General features: G+C 38.4%; 1 protein-coding gene across 1 annotated transcript; it reads right to left on the bottom strand.

Annotated features, from left to right (window-relative positions):
• Window positions 1–8,934: 8,934 nt before the first annotated feature.
• LOC108986730 lies at window positions 8,935–15,492 on the bottom strand. Its single transcript, XM_018959446.2, has 3 exons — window positions 15,272–15,492; window positions 14,775–14,985; window positions 8,935–13,675 (listed from the first exon to the last, which is right to left on the bottom strand). The coding sequence occupies exons 1-3, from the start codon at window positions 15,431–15,433 to the stop codon at window positions 8,946–8,948; spliced, it is 5,103 nt and encodes a 1,700-aa protein (XP_018814991.1). The 5' UTR covers window positions 15,434–15,492; the 3' UTR covers window positions 8,935–8,945.
• Between the last annotated feature and the right edge of the window lie 1,108 nt (window positions 15,493–16,600).

Genomic DNA, 16,600 nt, shown 5'->3' on the forward strand with positions numbered 1-16,600 from the left:
GCCACACGACTCTAAGCCAACTCTGAGGCTTAAGCACCGTGTAACTGTACTAGTAACAGATTACCCATTACACATGGTGAATCCGTCCAGCACATGTGTCTAACCAGATTACACATGTACCTTACCCCTTTATCACCTAAGATCAACATGTGACACGTTGATCACCTGCTTGTATAAACAAGCACCATACTCCGACATTAACCTTCACTTAACCCGGCTAGCATGACTCTTCATGCTACCCGTCCCTTTTGATAGTTCCTCCCAACACTTAATACGACAAGACCCCATTCACAACTATGCCTTATGTCACGTCATATAGCTCGAGATTGCTCCAAAGCTACACTATGACCTTGTCGCGTTATCCAACATTCTACTACGTCAACTCCTAACTCATCACGAGTACGGTTCCTCACGTACTCCTGTTACACCGTGACATCTCATCACGTTCCCGTTACGCCATTCCTACACTCTAACACTTCACCCATCATAAGCATGACTACCAATAGCCATGTCACTTCGTGATGTTGCCTAGTCATGCTTCCGCTGCGTACTCTTACACTTGTTCTGCTACTTTGTCCATCACAAGCACGACTATCAATAGTCATGTCACTTCGTGACATTCCCCAGTCATGCTTCCGCTGCGCACTCTTACACTTGTTCTGCTACTTCACGAATACTTCTAGCCATAAGTCCATCACCGTGACACTTGCCTCCTCAGACTACAGGCTATGTCATAACTATTTCGGGACACTGTTCCACAGTTCCAGACACTACCCATCACGTTGCACGCTTATCAATCACATAACCATCATTATCTCTACGACAAGCCACACGGAGTGTCGCTGTCACGTGGAGTACACTCCACGTATACTCCATTCACATACGCCACATCACCACTATGGCATACCCGCCATATGGTGCATCATTATACCACATGGAGTACACTCCTCGTGTACTCCCTTCACATATGCCATATCACCACTATGGCATACCCGTCATATGGTGCATCACTATACCACATGGAGTACACTCCACTTCACATACCCCACGCTACATCGCCATTATGCCATACCCGCCATATGGTGCATCACTCCACCACATTGAGTACACTCCACATGTACTCCATTCACATACACCACGCTACATCACCATTATGGCATTCCCGTCATATGGTGCATCACTCCACCACATAGAGCACACTCCATGTGTACTCCATTCACCTGCATTACACCACATCACCATTATGGCATACTCGCCATATGGTACATCATTCCACCATATGGAGTATACTTCCTGTGTACTCCCTTCATATGCATTATGCCACATCACCACTATGGCGTACACGCCATATGGTGCATCAATCCGTCATATGGTGCATCAATCCACCACATGGAGTACACTCCACGTGTACTCCTTTTACAGGCACTACGCCACAAAGTACACTCCACTTGTACTCATCCCGTTCCACAATATGCCAGCAGGGTATATTTTACATATACTCTCATTATCTCACACTACGCCACACACACAGAGTACACTCAGCGTGTACTGTTCCTATTCCACCTACACCACGCCACCATTACAACACAATCCACAACGCTACACAGCACATTTCCCAATTACGCCCCAACACTTCACAATACACTACACAGTACAACACATCTCCACCCAACACAGATATGCCCAACACCTCACTATGCATCACATCACATCACATCACCTCACTACACAGGTAAGCCCAACACTTCATCACACAACACCACATCACAATACCACACTCCACAAATACCAACAGCACAATCCATAACCTAGTCAACTAATCAATATCTAGCATAATTAACGAGGGATAGAGGGTTATACCATCGACGGGAAGTGTCGTACATGGAGGCTAACCCACGTATGTTAACTGTTTTGGCGTTTGGATAGCTAGGTGTGGTCTTGGAAGGGCTCGTGAAGGCCTTGTGATGATGGCAAGGAGCGTAACATGGCGGATCTAACAGTGTACAGTGGCGGTCAGCCACGCGCAGTGGTTGTCCATCACGTGCAGTGACTACCTACCACTCAAAAGTGGTGGTTTGGACCTAAGGTTGGGCTGAGGGGTTACTGGTGGAGCTCCTAGTGGCACTGGGGTGGCGCCACGGTGGCTCACGGTGGAGGAAGGAGGGAATGGCCGTGTAGGAGGGGGGATAAGCCATGGGAGAGTGAGAGAGAGTGTGCGTGCATGGGTGGCAGATCGGGGTCGTGGATGGTCGGGATGGCTTGGTGGTGGCTTGAGGAGGCTGAAGGTAGTGGTTACACGCCGTGGGTGGAGGTGCATGGTGGTGGAGGGTGTGAAACTCGTGCGTGAAGGAGGGAGAGAGCCCGTGCATTGGAGGGAGGCTATGGGCCTCAGATCAGGTGGAGGAGGAAGGGGAGACCAGGAGTAGCTCGTGGTGGTGTCTGGTGGCCAAGGTGGTCGCGCATAGCGACACTAGGGACATCGGTGGCCTTAAGGCTGTGTGAACCCATTTTCATGGGTATGGTGCGTGTGCACGACGGAGGGGGAGAGGGAGGCTGAGCTTGTTAGAGGATGATGGCTGGTGGAAGGGGAAGCTGTTGTGGAGGTGGTGGCACCGGAGGATGGCGCACGGCAGCACAGTAAGCATTGAGCCCCTTCGGGCAATGCACGGCCAGCGGAGAGACAGAAAGGGAGCGTGAGAGAGAGAGACTGGCATGGGAGGACTCACCGGTGTGAGGTGGAGCTGGTGGTGCCGGCAGTGAGGGCTGCCGACGCATGGCGGCGCCGAGCTGAGGGGTGGAGGAAACGACGCGGGGGATGGGCTGCGTACAACGTATGTTGGGGAGAGGGAGGAGAGAGAGAGAGCTAGGGGAAATGAGGGAGAAAGAGAGGGGGTCTGGGTATTTAACCCAATCCCTTCGTCTGGAGATCCACGTAATGATCTAACGATGGATCTCAAACACTAATTTGAAAATGCGTAAAACATTAACTTAATTAAAAGCGCTTAGAGGAATTAAGGTAGCATATTATTTTATACTAACTTTAGTTTATAAAATAATGTTCTTCATCATTAATAAAATGATCAAGTCTCACTTAACATATTGAAGAGAATAAAATCATTTGATTAATAAAACCTTTCAACATAATTTATATCTCATAATATCTTAAATAATTGAAATCATTTTAATAATAATATTAAAATGATTTCCGATAATTATAATATTTTTGGAGCTCTTCAAGAATATTATGATTGTCATATTTAAGATCGATCTTAATTCAATAACACTGGAAATACTCCTTATAAATATTTCCAGCATATTTGAAACACTGGGCGTGCCCTAGAAGTCACACGATATCTTTCGAAACACGCCATCATGGTTCGGCATGCATGACGAGTCTCGCAGTTGCTAGATAGAAGGGGCAGACAAATCACAAAATCTCTGCCCTCAGGATTTGCTTACGTCATAAAGAAGAAGCGTACGTAAGAAGTAAGTTGCAGGGTATCACACCATTTCACACCACTAATCATGCACTAGCACCCTGAAGCCAAGCCAACCCCGTCAGACATCCTTTTCCTTCACGCCAACAACCTGCATGCATCCAACCCCACACGGCATGCTCTGTTTTTGCTCATCAGAACACAACACTTGCTCCCCCACCATGACACACAAAAATTGCATGTCTCCACATCTCAATCGACGGCGAAAGCTGCCATGTTTGGTCACTGCTACACAATGGGTCTCCATCGCTGAGCACCCTGTGCATAGCCCTCAACTCTGTAACAACCAGATCCTAAGATTAGGCCATAAGATAAATACTATATATTTTTTTCATATAACTATAAATTTATTATTATTATTATCATCATCATCATTATCATCATCATCATCATCTGATTTTATATTGTTAATTATAATAAGATTATTATCATTTTATTATTTGTATTTTATTATGACCCATTTTTTGCAATAGCCATTAGACTTTTGTTTTGAATTTAAACATTATTTCTCCCTATCTCCACCCATAAGCCTCATTCTTGTCTTTTGATTGGATAATCCTAATCTCATCTTCATTCTTACCTCGTAGTTGATCATCCTAATGGGAAACGAACTCTAAAATCCTATCAACAAACGTTCATTTTCCCTCTATATAAACCCACAAAGCCTCTTAAATAAACACAGAAACTTTTAAGCCTCGTAACGAATCCCCTTCAAGCTGCCAACCATGAGCCTTGTTCTCCAACAACCACCGCAGCCTCCCTCCCAGCAACCAGTTGCCCACCATCGCCAACCACCACTACCCAGAATACGTCGACGCCTTGGACAGCCACCATAAGCCAATGGCCAGCTGCGTCTCTCCATTGTCAACAACCAAAAGAGGCCCCGTGTGTTATGATCAACCTACCGCAAACCACCTTAGGTAGCGACGGACCACCTCTCCACAGCCACAGAAAAAGCCTACCAACACAACCCCGTCGCACCCACCCCATCCCGGTAAGCCACAGTTGTCCGCCATTCTCCCTCTCTCGTTTTTAGTAATCAATCCTTTCTCCCTCTCTAAACCCTCTCTCCCTCTCTCGGCATCGTACCACCACAGAAAAGCCTCCAATTGCGCCGCTTTCAATCCCAGCCACCCAGAGCTGCCATCCAGCCCATCCCCGTCGCGTGCCCCTCTCTCGATGAGCCCTTTGTTTTCTCTCACACCACTTTTCTTCTTTGTTTTGTCTGTGTGCTTTAAAACTCCAAGAACCATTGATTCACAAATGGGCCCTTGGACCCTAAGTATACTGGGCTTATTTAGATGGACTCATGTAGTAATATTATTATGTGCCAGATTGTAACTTTTACAGATTCTAGTGATCTTTAAATGAACTTGTATTTTAAATTGGACTTGATCTTATATTATTTCAACAATTGTTTTAGTAATTTTATTGGGCTTAATATTTTAAAGGCGAGCTTTTACTTAAATAAATATATTAGTCAAAGACTCATTTTTATAAGAAAATGTATAAAATATTTGAAATTTATTTTAAAGTATATTATTGAGCTTATTATTTTAGTTAATATCCTTCTTTGTCTATTTAGTCGGATTTTAATAAAATTATTATGTTATATTTTAAGTAGAAAAATTAAGAAATATGTTAAGAATATTTAAATGATATTTATGAGATTTCTTATAAGATTGAATAATTATGTTAAGAAAAGAAATCTATTTTAAGAGTTGGGATTTTATGACTTATTTAGAAAAGCCCATGTATTCTACTAAATTATAATATGTTATTAGTATTTAAGTAATTTAAAATATCATGATTTATTGATTATGGTGTTAAACAAAAGATTTATTCGACTATCTTCTAGATTATGAATTTAATTAAGTAGGATATTAGTACATGTTGTTCCTAGACAGATTTAGTAATGGTTAACACTGCATATAGGTGACGAGCTACAAAGTGAGATTCAAGAAGAAGCGCAACGAGGTAAGTAATTTGATCATAAATTAGGACCATCACAGTTCAGTTTATATATAAGTATTATTCAAGCCAGTTCATTGACAACTATTATTTATACACCACTCATGCCATATGCAGACATGTCATCCAACATAGTATACAATCATCTCATTCCACACAATCTTCAAATTCAGAAATTATAACTATGTATGTATTATGTCATGCATCTCATATGTATAAGACACGTAAACTATCTTAAGTTCAAGTACAAGATAAGATAAGATCAGTTAATAAAATGGTCATTCAGATGCATGGTACCAATGCAGTTCAGTTTAAGGTGGATGTGTAACCCACGAACTCAAGCGTGGTCCATCATAGTATGCCAGAATACTATCAGCAACTCCCCTCCTGGCCGTGGGACGTGGAGCGGGTGCACAACCCCGCACATAGGGTTAAGTGTGTTAGCTAGTTAGATCAGTCAGTTAAGTCAAATCAGTCAGTTACTTCAGATAAATCAAGTCATGCATAGCATAAGCATCAGTATGAACAGTCATGATTTTAAGCTCTCAGCATGAAAACATTTTATGAAAACCGTATGTTTATTATGTTTACGTTGTGATGGATTTCTTGCTGAGTCTTCGACTCATTTTAGTTTGTTTTAATGTTTTTAACCACCCATGTGAGAATGATGAATACGAGCAGGTAGACCAAGATTAGAAGGAGTAATTGATTTAGTCTCAGACTTTGTAGAAGAAAATATGCTTTTATGACATAAATTTATTTAGTTTATTCATTTAATATTTTTGGAGTACATTTTATTAGACCTTTTTCTACAAAATAAATCTTAAAGATCATTTATTAAATATGAGATCTCTTGTCGGGTTTATTTTATGGAAAACACATGACACTCATAGCCTACGGGAAGAGGGAGTTACAAACTCTCTCAGTAATCTCTCTTCCCCTCACGTCGTGTTCTCTCTCTCTCTCTTGCCTCCTTGAACTCGATTCCGTCTAGCCACTAGGTCTGTCATCGCACCAGCTCCGTCGCACGGCTTTTGGTTTTTCTCTCGGTGAGTTATCTCGCTCGGTCCCTCCCTCACTAGATGCACTTCCTCTTAAGCTTGTTTTTCTTCAAGTTCTAGCCTTTGAGTTTTACCCACTTATTATATATAATTACATAAAAGCCCTTAAGATCACGTTAGCTCCGAATGAAAGATTCTAAGCCTTTTTAATATTAATTACGTATCTGCACTTTAGTTGGAAGTCATGGCAAATTGTTTTATTTTATTTCAAATGGGTCTTGGTCGAATGTTGAGTCTGATTGTATTAGTTACAAAACACCTATAATATCTTGTGTGGGTCTAGGCTTGATTTTAAATAGATTGGTGATCGAGTTGGAATTTTGTTAAGTGAATATTAAGTGGAGATGTATTTTACATGGGCTGAGTTTAATTAAGTAAAGATATTAGCCATACACTTTATCTTATAGAAATAATTTAGACTTCAATGCATTAGCCGGAGAAGTTAAGTGGATATTGATAAAATTGGGAAGTGATGACATTTTGTGGTTGCGAGAATTTTAAATTTTTAGGAAAAATAAGTTATTTTAGTATTTCGGGTTTAAATATCAAAATGCATGTCTAATTAGAAGATTTAAATAAGTTAAGTGTCTTTTTTACAAGTGATGATTGATACTTGTTCAGCACGATTGTGGAAATATTCAGAAAAGTTAAAAAGTCTAAGTAAGCAGGGTTCATATGTTAGACTTTGCATAAAATGAATGGATTGAGGTTGGTTTTATGAAAAATGTGCTCAATAAGTTTCGAAAAGAAATGTGAAAACAACCCATGTCATGTGTTCTGAATTACTCATAAAACTAACTTTGTATAATGAGAAAGTATTTTCTATCGTGACTAGTGTAGACATGAACTATGTTTGGCATTCTATTTCTAAAATGTGCGAAAAGTGCAAATTTGAGATTTGAAATTTTTTTTCATCGATTAAGTGAAGATGGTTTAAATCTATTTTTGATATTGCTAAGATGATATGAATTTTTTTAATACTTTGTTTTGATATCATGTGGCATTTGAAAACATTTGGCATGACTTGCTAATTCTACATCTGATTTTGTTCTGGTTCTGACGTTTTGTTTCTGATCAGTTTCCTTAAGGCCCCACCATGGATAATAATAGTGGTATACGATCCTATCACGAGTAATAATAGGGATATACGACCCTGCCACGAGTAATAATAATGGTATATAGCCCTTCCACGCGTAATAATTGTGGTATACGGCTCTGCCATGGGTAATAATAGCTGTAAACGGCCCTGCTACAGGTAATAATAGTGGAATACAACCCTGTCACGGGTGATAGTAGTGGTCTCTGTATGAGTGCACACCATTTTGGTGATAGAGTGATTTAGGTTTTGCTAGACTATCCGCAGATGCAGAACCCTACCACGGGGGATAAATATGGTCTCTATTATAATATGATGCTTTGATATGATGATGATGATACTCATTTATGCAATGCCAAATAAATGTTTTTATAACATCTTATGGTTCTACATTCTGAAACTAAAAATGTTTTATTCTACATTCTAAACTTGGTAAATGCTCATATTTACATACTAGCATATGTTCTTTACATACTGAGTTATTGATAACTCATCCCTTATCTCTTCAATATTTTTTAGATAATTATGATGGTTCAACTAGGAAATCAAAAGTAGGAAGTATTAGCAAGATTTGATGATAGTATAGTAATAAGTGCCAAAGGGTACAAGAAATTGTTGGAGATTCCTATTTAGTAGATTTATTATTTTCTGTTATTTTGGATATTTTGAGAAATGGATGTTTCCCAGTCTTTGTAGAGATTTTAATTTGTTACGTTGAGGTATTTCTTCGGTGTCCCTGAGGGGGAACATATATATTTGTGTTGAACAAATAAATTTATATTTTATGGAGCTTTTAGAGTATATATAAATGTGTTATGGGAGATGATTTTAGGTAACATGAGCTAACTCCCTATACCTCTGGGATTGAGCCGTTACAATAGTAATAAAATAGTAGTGAATAATTTTATGAAAAGGCATTAAGTATTAATAATGTCTAATTTTATGAAAAGACATTAAGTATTGATGATGTCTACATCGTGAGCTATAAATAGAAAGGCATCAAGTATTGATGATGTCTAATTTTATGATGTACATGGTCTAGCACGTTGTATTAATAAAGTCTAAGCTTGGGCAATGAAATTAAAAATTCATATATAAAATAATTTTACAATCTAACATAAATTTGTAGGTTTACTTTTACTGCTAAAACATTTCTCAATTCAAATTTAATTAAACTCAAAACAAAATTAATAATATAGAAATATCTTATCAGCGCAAGCCAAACAAAACCTCCCATACATAAAGCTGCAATATATATATATATATATATATATATATATATATATATATATATATATACACATGAATAAGTAGTGTGAATCATGGGAAGATAGATGCAAGGAACTCGTCGTCCTCCATGAAAATCTGCATGTTCTTGGACTTCATTACAAACCCTACTGCTTCCTCATCATATTCAAGAACGAAACACCACTTTATCAGCTCAAAGAGTGCACCAATATGATCACTATTTTCCCATAACAAACCCTCGGATATTGCTTCAGAGAAATCTGTAGCATACTCAATCATATTCTTATATCCACTGGATCTGTCCAACTTTTGTGCAAACACCATTGAGGCCTCTCTATCCCAAAGTATCTTCCGGTTCAGTTTCAATTCCACGTTTTCCCCTGAAGAAAGTGATAAGGTATAGTTTACAGTGATAGGTTCAACTGTCTCAAAGAAAGTCATATTCAGCAGCCCTTTGACAGCTTCATGTCGCCTCTCTGCTTCCATCTTCAACACAGGATCTGCTAGAAAACCGAGGATGAGCCTTACCAACCCTTTCTTAATCATATCCTTTGGATTCACCTGATTGAGTTGAGCAACATCCACCATTGATGCTTCTACCTTCTTTACCGATTCAGATATAGTTCGGACTCCGATTATCCTGTACATTTCAAGCAACTTTGTCCGAGGCAATGAAGGCCAGCTTCGCTCAGGGTACCAGACAAATATGGGTCGAGGACAAACTTGTTTAACAAGATCCTTTAGCTGAAGATCATCGGCAATGAAAACATCATGCTTGTTGGACAGCAAAATTCCATCTGAATCTGAAGAAACCGGTAATTTCTCCAACCTATCAGTGAGAGTTCTCTCAGTCTTTCCACTCCAGTGCTTAGAAACATAGACCCAGAACTTGAAACAGTCTTCATGTGGCAGTTGGGGTCTTGAACTTTCCCAAACCTTCCAAAGCTGGCAGTAATCATCAACAGAGGGATTGTTTTTAACATTGAAAGCTCTTGAGAAAAAAAAGAGTAGCTTCTGATCATAGTATTTTTCCAAAACATGCAACTGGAAACTAAAGAGATCATCCTTGTCATGCAAAACACACTCTCCGGGGCTGACCCACTTTCCATTCTCAATTCCATCTGGGATCCAAATCCCTTTGGCTGCTTCAGTGTCCGGCTCCCAATTAAATTCACTCAAGTAGTTATAAATTCGAACTATAGTGGAAAATTCATGATGGAAATCAAGGTGCCTGGCAATCAAGGGGCATCCTCTCTTTACACCCACGACAACATGAATAGCTTTAAGCTCTTTTCTGTATGATCTAATGTTAGAACCATAAAAACCTTCATCAAGAAAAGTTCCATCGCTATGCTTCAAATGAGAGCCCCACATAGAATCTAACAAGCAGCACTGATCTGGAGGCCTATAACCATCATTCGTCTTCAACCATTTTTTAGAGATTCTTTTGCAGAAAGTGTCTGGAAATTTGTAACTCCCTCCATGATCATGCAATAAAATGCGGATGCATTCCAGCAGGGCAACCACATTTGCAGGAGTTATGATGGAAGGGTCCTGGGGGAGAAAAAGACCATCAGCAATAAACTTTACACCATCTTTGAATTCAGTGACAACCCCTATACTTTTCAGCTCTTTCTTGTATTCGTGAATGTCCTTGCCATAATAATTGTCACTATCGTCTATGAAAGGGAGCAATGTAATTGGGGCAATTGATTGCCAATCTGGACCATACAGAATGCAATTGCTTGGAGATCTGAGATCACCAAGCCTAGTGCGCAGCCACTTCACCTCACGGACGTATTTCCTAAGATCTGGAGGTAACTTAAATGACAAAATGGACAAAACAGTTTCTTTTGTCATGGAAGTCGCTTGCTGCTTGAAACTCTGGGCAAATACTTCGGCTGCCACCTCAAAATCCACCTTTACTCCAAGTTGCTGCAACTCGTTTCTGTACGAGAAGATGTTGCCTCCATAGAAATCATGATCAATGAGTGGGAAACCATTGAAAACATGTAGAATGCAAGCCCACTGAGAGTCAAACAAGAAACATTCTCCTGGAGACATGTAACCAATATTTGTCTTGAAGCATTTCACACCACTCAATGTCCTGATGAGTTTGAGTTTGTTGGATTTCCCTGAAAGACGCATACATTCCAGTATGAATATAACAACCTCTGCTGTCAGAGAAGACAAGGATGAAGGTGATTTTAAGTTGTCTACAACAAGCTTGTAACTTCCACTGAAGCCAGTTAACACACCAAGGGACCTGAGTTCCTCTTTAAAAGAAAAGATTTCATCCCCAAAGTAACCTGTATCGATGAAGGGTAGGTTACTGATTTGAGATGCAACTTTCCATTCATGATCAAACAAAACAGATCCAACTGGAGACATGTCACCTCTGCATGTCCTCAACCATCTTCTTCTATTGAGAGTACTGATGAATTTTTCCGGTGCAAGATAATTGGCCCTCAAAAACCTGATGAAATTCAAAACAGAGAACACCTGGCTTTTCGTTAAAGTGGAGGAGTCAAGAAGAGACATTAGATGCTTCCCAATAAATTCACATGCTTCTCCATACTCGAGCATGACTCCCATTGTCTTTAGCTCCTCCTTATATTTATTTATTTGATCACCATAGAAACTTTGATCAATTAATGGAATATCAGCAAGCACTGATCCGTTCTGCAAAATGTTTCCTAGTGAAGAAGTAAGCATGAATGACCGAGATGGTGGCCTGTAACCCGAGCAGCCATTGGTAGTAATCTTCAGCCAGCTACCTTCCTTTATGCTCGCCAAGAATTTATCTGGAATTGGAGTTCCCCTACATTTCAAGTTTTGAATCCAATCCATAAGCAAGAACGCATTTTGTTTGGTGAGAGGTGCAGAAACAGCAGGAATTGCGACATTGGGAGGAGCTATATGAGGGATATCAGAAGCAGCAACATGAGTTTTAAGGAACTCCAAGAGCTGTTCTCCAGAACAAGATTCACCTGCAAAAGAACCCGGGCGCAAGTATTCTCCTCCTAACTCCACATAGCTTTGACCTATCCACGGATTTGAACCACTCAATCCCGCCCATTTGCTTCGGTTGGCAGGGACCAGAACCCCTTTCCTCTGTCTGATTAGTTTCCCATATTTATTTACGAGGGGCATAATACCACATAAATCATCTATTTGAGCTTTTGACAGAAGTTTCTTTGAGAAAGAGTGATATAAGAAGTGAACAAAGGCAATGGCGAGCTTACAGTCATTATTGATACAGCCATTAAGGTGAATTGCATAGTCATATACATCCACAGCACTAACCTTGACATGTTCTCGAAGCCATTGTTGTAAAGTCATCGTCTTAGGAAAGAGTCGGATAGCTTCTTGTGTGCTTTGTGGCATAAAAAAAAGACTCGCAACACAATGGAATTCCCAGTTCCAATTAATTAGCCATGAAGAATGACGAGAATACTTGGATGAGGACACCACCTTGAAAGAGTTTCTGCATTCTTCTATGCTGCACAAAGATACATCCTTATCATCACCCAAATATTTTATGAGTGGTATGTTCCTCATCTTGGTGCTGTCAAATTTTGACTTCCAATTCTCGGCAACAAATAGTAAAATCTCCAAATACACGTCCTCGGTGACACCTGCAACAAGGTTAGAACTCTGGATGCACTTGGCATACCATTCATTGTTGACTGGTTCTACTCCTAAGAAACTCAATATGCAATCATACTCCCCTTTATCAAGTGAAGAACACAGTATATACTTTCCATGGGATGAGAGATTAAACAAGCTCACCCCTTGCTCCCCTGCCTTTTCCAAAATGTTCCAAAAATCAGGCATAAGCCTACCGACTTCGCATGGTTTATGAAAGCACTTCTGCTGCGTGTATGACTTACTCGGGACAATATTTTCTTTAACAAGCTTTTCCTTGATTGAATTCCTCACTTTGTTCAACTCTTGATAGGAAGAGCTGTTGACAGGAATGAACCTGAACATGGGAGCCAAACTTGATGGTGGAACATTCTGATCAGAAGTTTGAACTAGGGAGACAAAAGCATCAATAAAAGCGGAGGAAACACAGTCAAGAATCCCTTGGTTCCACTTACTGTCCAAGAGAATTGTTTCCCTCGATGATGCAAGAAGAAAATCTGCCTGAATTATAAAGGGAAAGTTAGTAACCATCTCTGTGGGAAGAAATGCATAGATCCCAAGTGAACTAGTCCCTCTGTTGAGACGCTCTCCAAAGGGAAAAGCTAGCGTGATCACTAACTCTTCTACTTCCATTCTTCTATCCACTCTGTTTTCATGTCTTACAGGGAACTTTTGCTTCCACATATAGTAGCTACATTCTGCAATATCAGACCCATTATTCTTTCTCTTAGCAGAGAGATGGAGTGTGGAGGACTCAGCATCAATCTTCTTCCTCATCACAAAGTTAGTCTCGCTTGTAATAGCAATTGCCCTAACGGTATTGAGCTTAGGATTCTTATTATGTTCCCTGACTGAGAGCCGCTTCAACTTTGTTAGGAATAAAAGAACTTCAGGATGAATGCTTGAGAGCTGCTGCTTCACAGGTTTGACCTTATCAGGCTTCAAAGGTAAGACAATTGTTGTTGTAGGAAGAGATTTTTTGGAACCATATAGTTGTTGTATATAAGAAAGTCTTTGGTTCTCCTCCACCCATTCTGGAACTATGTACCCAAGGTTGCAATGTGGGCAAGGCTCTTCGTTGAATCGTATCTGATACCCATTGCTGAATATGTAGGGCTGAGCAGTAATGAGAAATACACTTTTGAACCCAATTCCTGCATTTTTAACCATATGGTAATTTAATTAGAGATAAGAACATACATATCCTTCCCATTCTCACAGATCAGCCAAAAAAGAAAAGAAAAGAATACAGCTCATATAATTAATTCATATATGATGGCACAGATCATCAAGTAATTTCTTGAGCATTGAGAGAGAGAGAGCTATTAGCCTAATTTGGATTTAGAGATGAGTTGAGATGATTTTAAATAAGTTGAATAAAATATTGTTAGATTATTATTTTTAAATATTATTATTGTTTTGATATTTTAAAAAATTGAATTGTTTATTATATTTTCTGTAGAAATTTAAAAAAAAAATTGTAATAATAAAATGAGATAAGATGAGTTCTCAATCCAAACGTTAAGGACTAAGCTTGTAATTTCTAAAAGTTACACTGAACACTTCTCAAAGGCAGGCCAAGATTGTGATAACTTATCAGCTATAATATTTTTATTTACTAAAATAAAAGAAACAAAACAAAACCTCATCAAAGTAACATCACATGATTCTCAAACGTACGCATGATAAATAGTCACAGAAATAAATAGTCACGTAGCATGCATGGTTAATTAGATCATCATGTGTACAGTATATACATATATATATATATACAGAAATAAATACATATATTGGTGGAAACTGTTCAGTTAGAAGGATTATATATATATATATATATATATATACATGCAAATATAATTTCCATTACATTTATGAAAAATGCTAAATATATTGAAGAAAAATTTATAAAAAACTTACTTCTCCACATGTCAGTTATTAATACGTTAAAAATCATAAAATTTGAAATTTAAAATAAAACTAATAAAATAAATTTTGTAAGTAAAATTATAAATACATGTAGCATTACTTTAAATTTATTTCTAATTTCCTTTCGTTCTCAAGATTGTAACTCCATGATCATCGATGATCTTTATGCAGCATGCTCGTTCTAGCTAGCATGCATACATTTTTCAGAAACGTAGTACGTGAGATCTAGTAGTAGTACTGCATGGATGCAATAATATCGATCGATCGTATAAAGTGGAGTATTAAATATTGAAGTGTGAAAACTAAAGTAGACGTAATTATACGTACCTTTCTCTCCAATATAACCGCGTTTCCTGTTGCCTTTCTTGGTGGACCGACCAACACTGCAAATGGAGTCTATGTTTTTAGAAGAGAAACCTTTCTCGTTGTTGAAAATAAGCAATGTTGATGGAGCTCCCGTGCCCGTAATGTCCTCCGAGGTTATCAGGAGCTCAAGCGATGGATCCACCCCCTCCATGTATTCGTTATCTTCCGCATTCTGACACACACACACACACACAATGTTTTTTAAAAAAATAATTCTCATGCTGATCCGTTTGATGATCATGATCACACCAGCTTTTAAAAAAAATAAAAACTAGAGTTTATGGACGATGCTGCATGCATGCATATAGTGGACAGCAATACATACATATACATCAACAAGAACAGATACATGCATGCACGAGATCATCAAGAACCGATACATGCGTGCATGTACGAAGATCAAACACACACACACAATTAAAGCAAACGGCTTGCATGCATATGAGAGATCAAGATACCTGAATGAGTTCCATGAGAAAGTGGACATCCTTGGCGTAAAGTTCAGCAGACAGGTTTTTGACGGCCTGATGAAGATCCTCCGTCAATGGGTTCAGTTCTCCTCCGATTGAAAACTTTTTTCTGCGTATCTCTTCTATGTGTTCTCTCGCCATCTTTTCCATTCCTTCCCAAAACACACGCACAATATTGACACAATTACCACCAGATCTTAGATTATAGCCAGAGAGTAGTGCTGAAAGTAGTCGGAGAATAGTGTCAAGCACGTCTATTTATATGCCGAGGAACCTTAACGAAGAGGGTTTACTTCCCAAACAAGATAAACGTCGATGGTACAGCTGAAAAAAAAAAGAGAAAGTAAGAAAGAAAAAGAAGAAAGCATTAAAAAAAAAAAAAAAAGACTATTTTTGCATAGACATTCGAGGGTAGCTGATCAGTGATCCCATCATCAAGTTGTTGGGATTGTACGAAAACTGCTTTTCAACGAACTTTGGAACGCAATTTTAATTTCCACTTTCCAAGGAATAGAAATCCATCGGTGGATCAAGACCTAACAAATTAATACCTCGGACGACCAATTCGTTCAATCAATCCCCACACAATTATAAAAATCATACATTCAGAAACTCTAACAAATAATACATCATATATCTCGTTATTTTAGGGCTAAAGCTGCAGTATCAAGTAGTACATGCACAAGGCCAAAAAACCATTCTAGCTGGCACAAAGCCATTTTTGTCGACAGATCTTAAAACTATAGACATTTGCTCCCTCGTTGACTTATCACAACACAACAAGAAATTTGACTTTGAGGGATGAAATTTCTTAGAGACGAATTTAATTTCGTCTCTAAAAGTCATTTTTTGAAATAAAATTTACATTTCGTCTCCAAAAATGCCTATGTTATGAAATTCGTTCGAATGGAAAAAAAAAAAAAGGGGAGCCCAAATCGGGCTCCCTAGCATTGCTCTAACAATTGTTATGTTATATTATATTTTAAGTTTCCATTTTAATATTAACAATTTTAATTATACAATATTAATTTATATTTTAACTATAATTTTTTTTATATCTTATTAGTCTTTTAAATAAAATCTTGCCCTTAAATCCGTTGGAACAGGATGTTATTGAGTTCGAACTAATAATAGTATTATTATACTTATAAGTAATTTTCTATAATTTTAATAATCTAATGTATAAAATATATTAATATTATATAGTATATAATATATATATATATTTATATATATATGTATATACTATAGCAACTATTTTATATTATACTTGATAATATATAATATACTTTTCATCTAATAGTTAATATAATACTT

Source organism: Juglans regia, chromosome 15 (assembly GCF_001411555.2).
Source record: "Juglans regia cultivar Chandler chromosome 15, Walnut 2.0, whole genome shotgun sequence".
Lineage (NCBI taxonomy): Eukaryota > Viridiplantae > Streptophyta > Magnoliopsida > Fagales > Juglandaceae > Juglans > Juglans regia.

Excerpts from the sequence above, each read along its gene's own strand:
- LOC108986730 (XM_018959446.2), bottom strand. The coding sequence starts at position 15,433 with ATGGAAAAGATGGCGAGAGAACACATAGAAGAGATACGCAGAAAAAAG. Across the intron at positions 14,986-15,271 it reads TTCTCATGGAACTCATTCAG|AATGCGGAAGATAACGAATA; the intron begins GTATCTTGATCT and ends TGTGTGTGTCAG. Across the intron at positions 13,676-14,774 it reads CGGTTATATTGGAGAGAAAG|GAATTGGGTTCAAAAGTGTA; the intron begins GTACGTATAATT and ends TTAAAAATGCAG.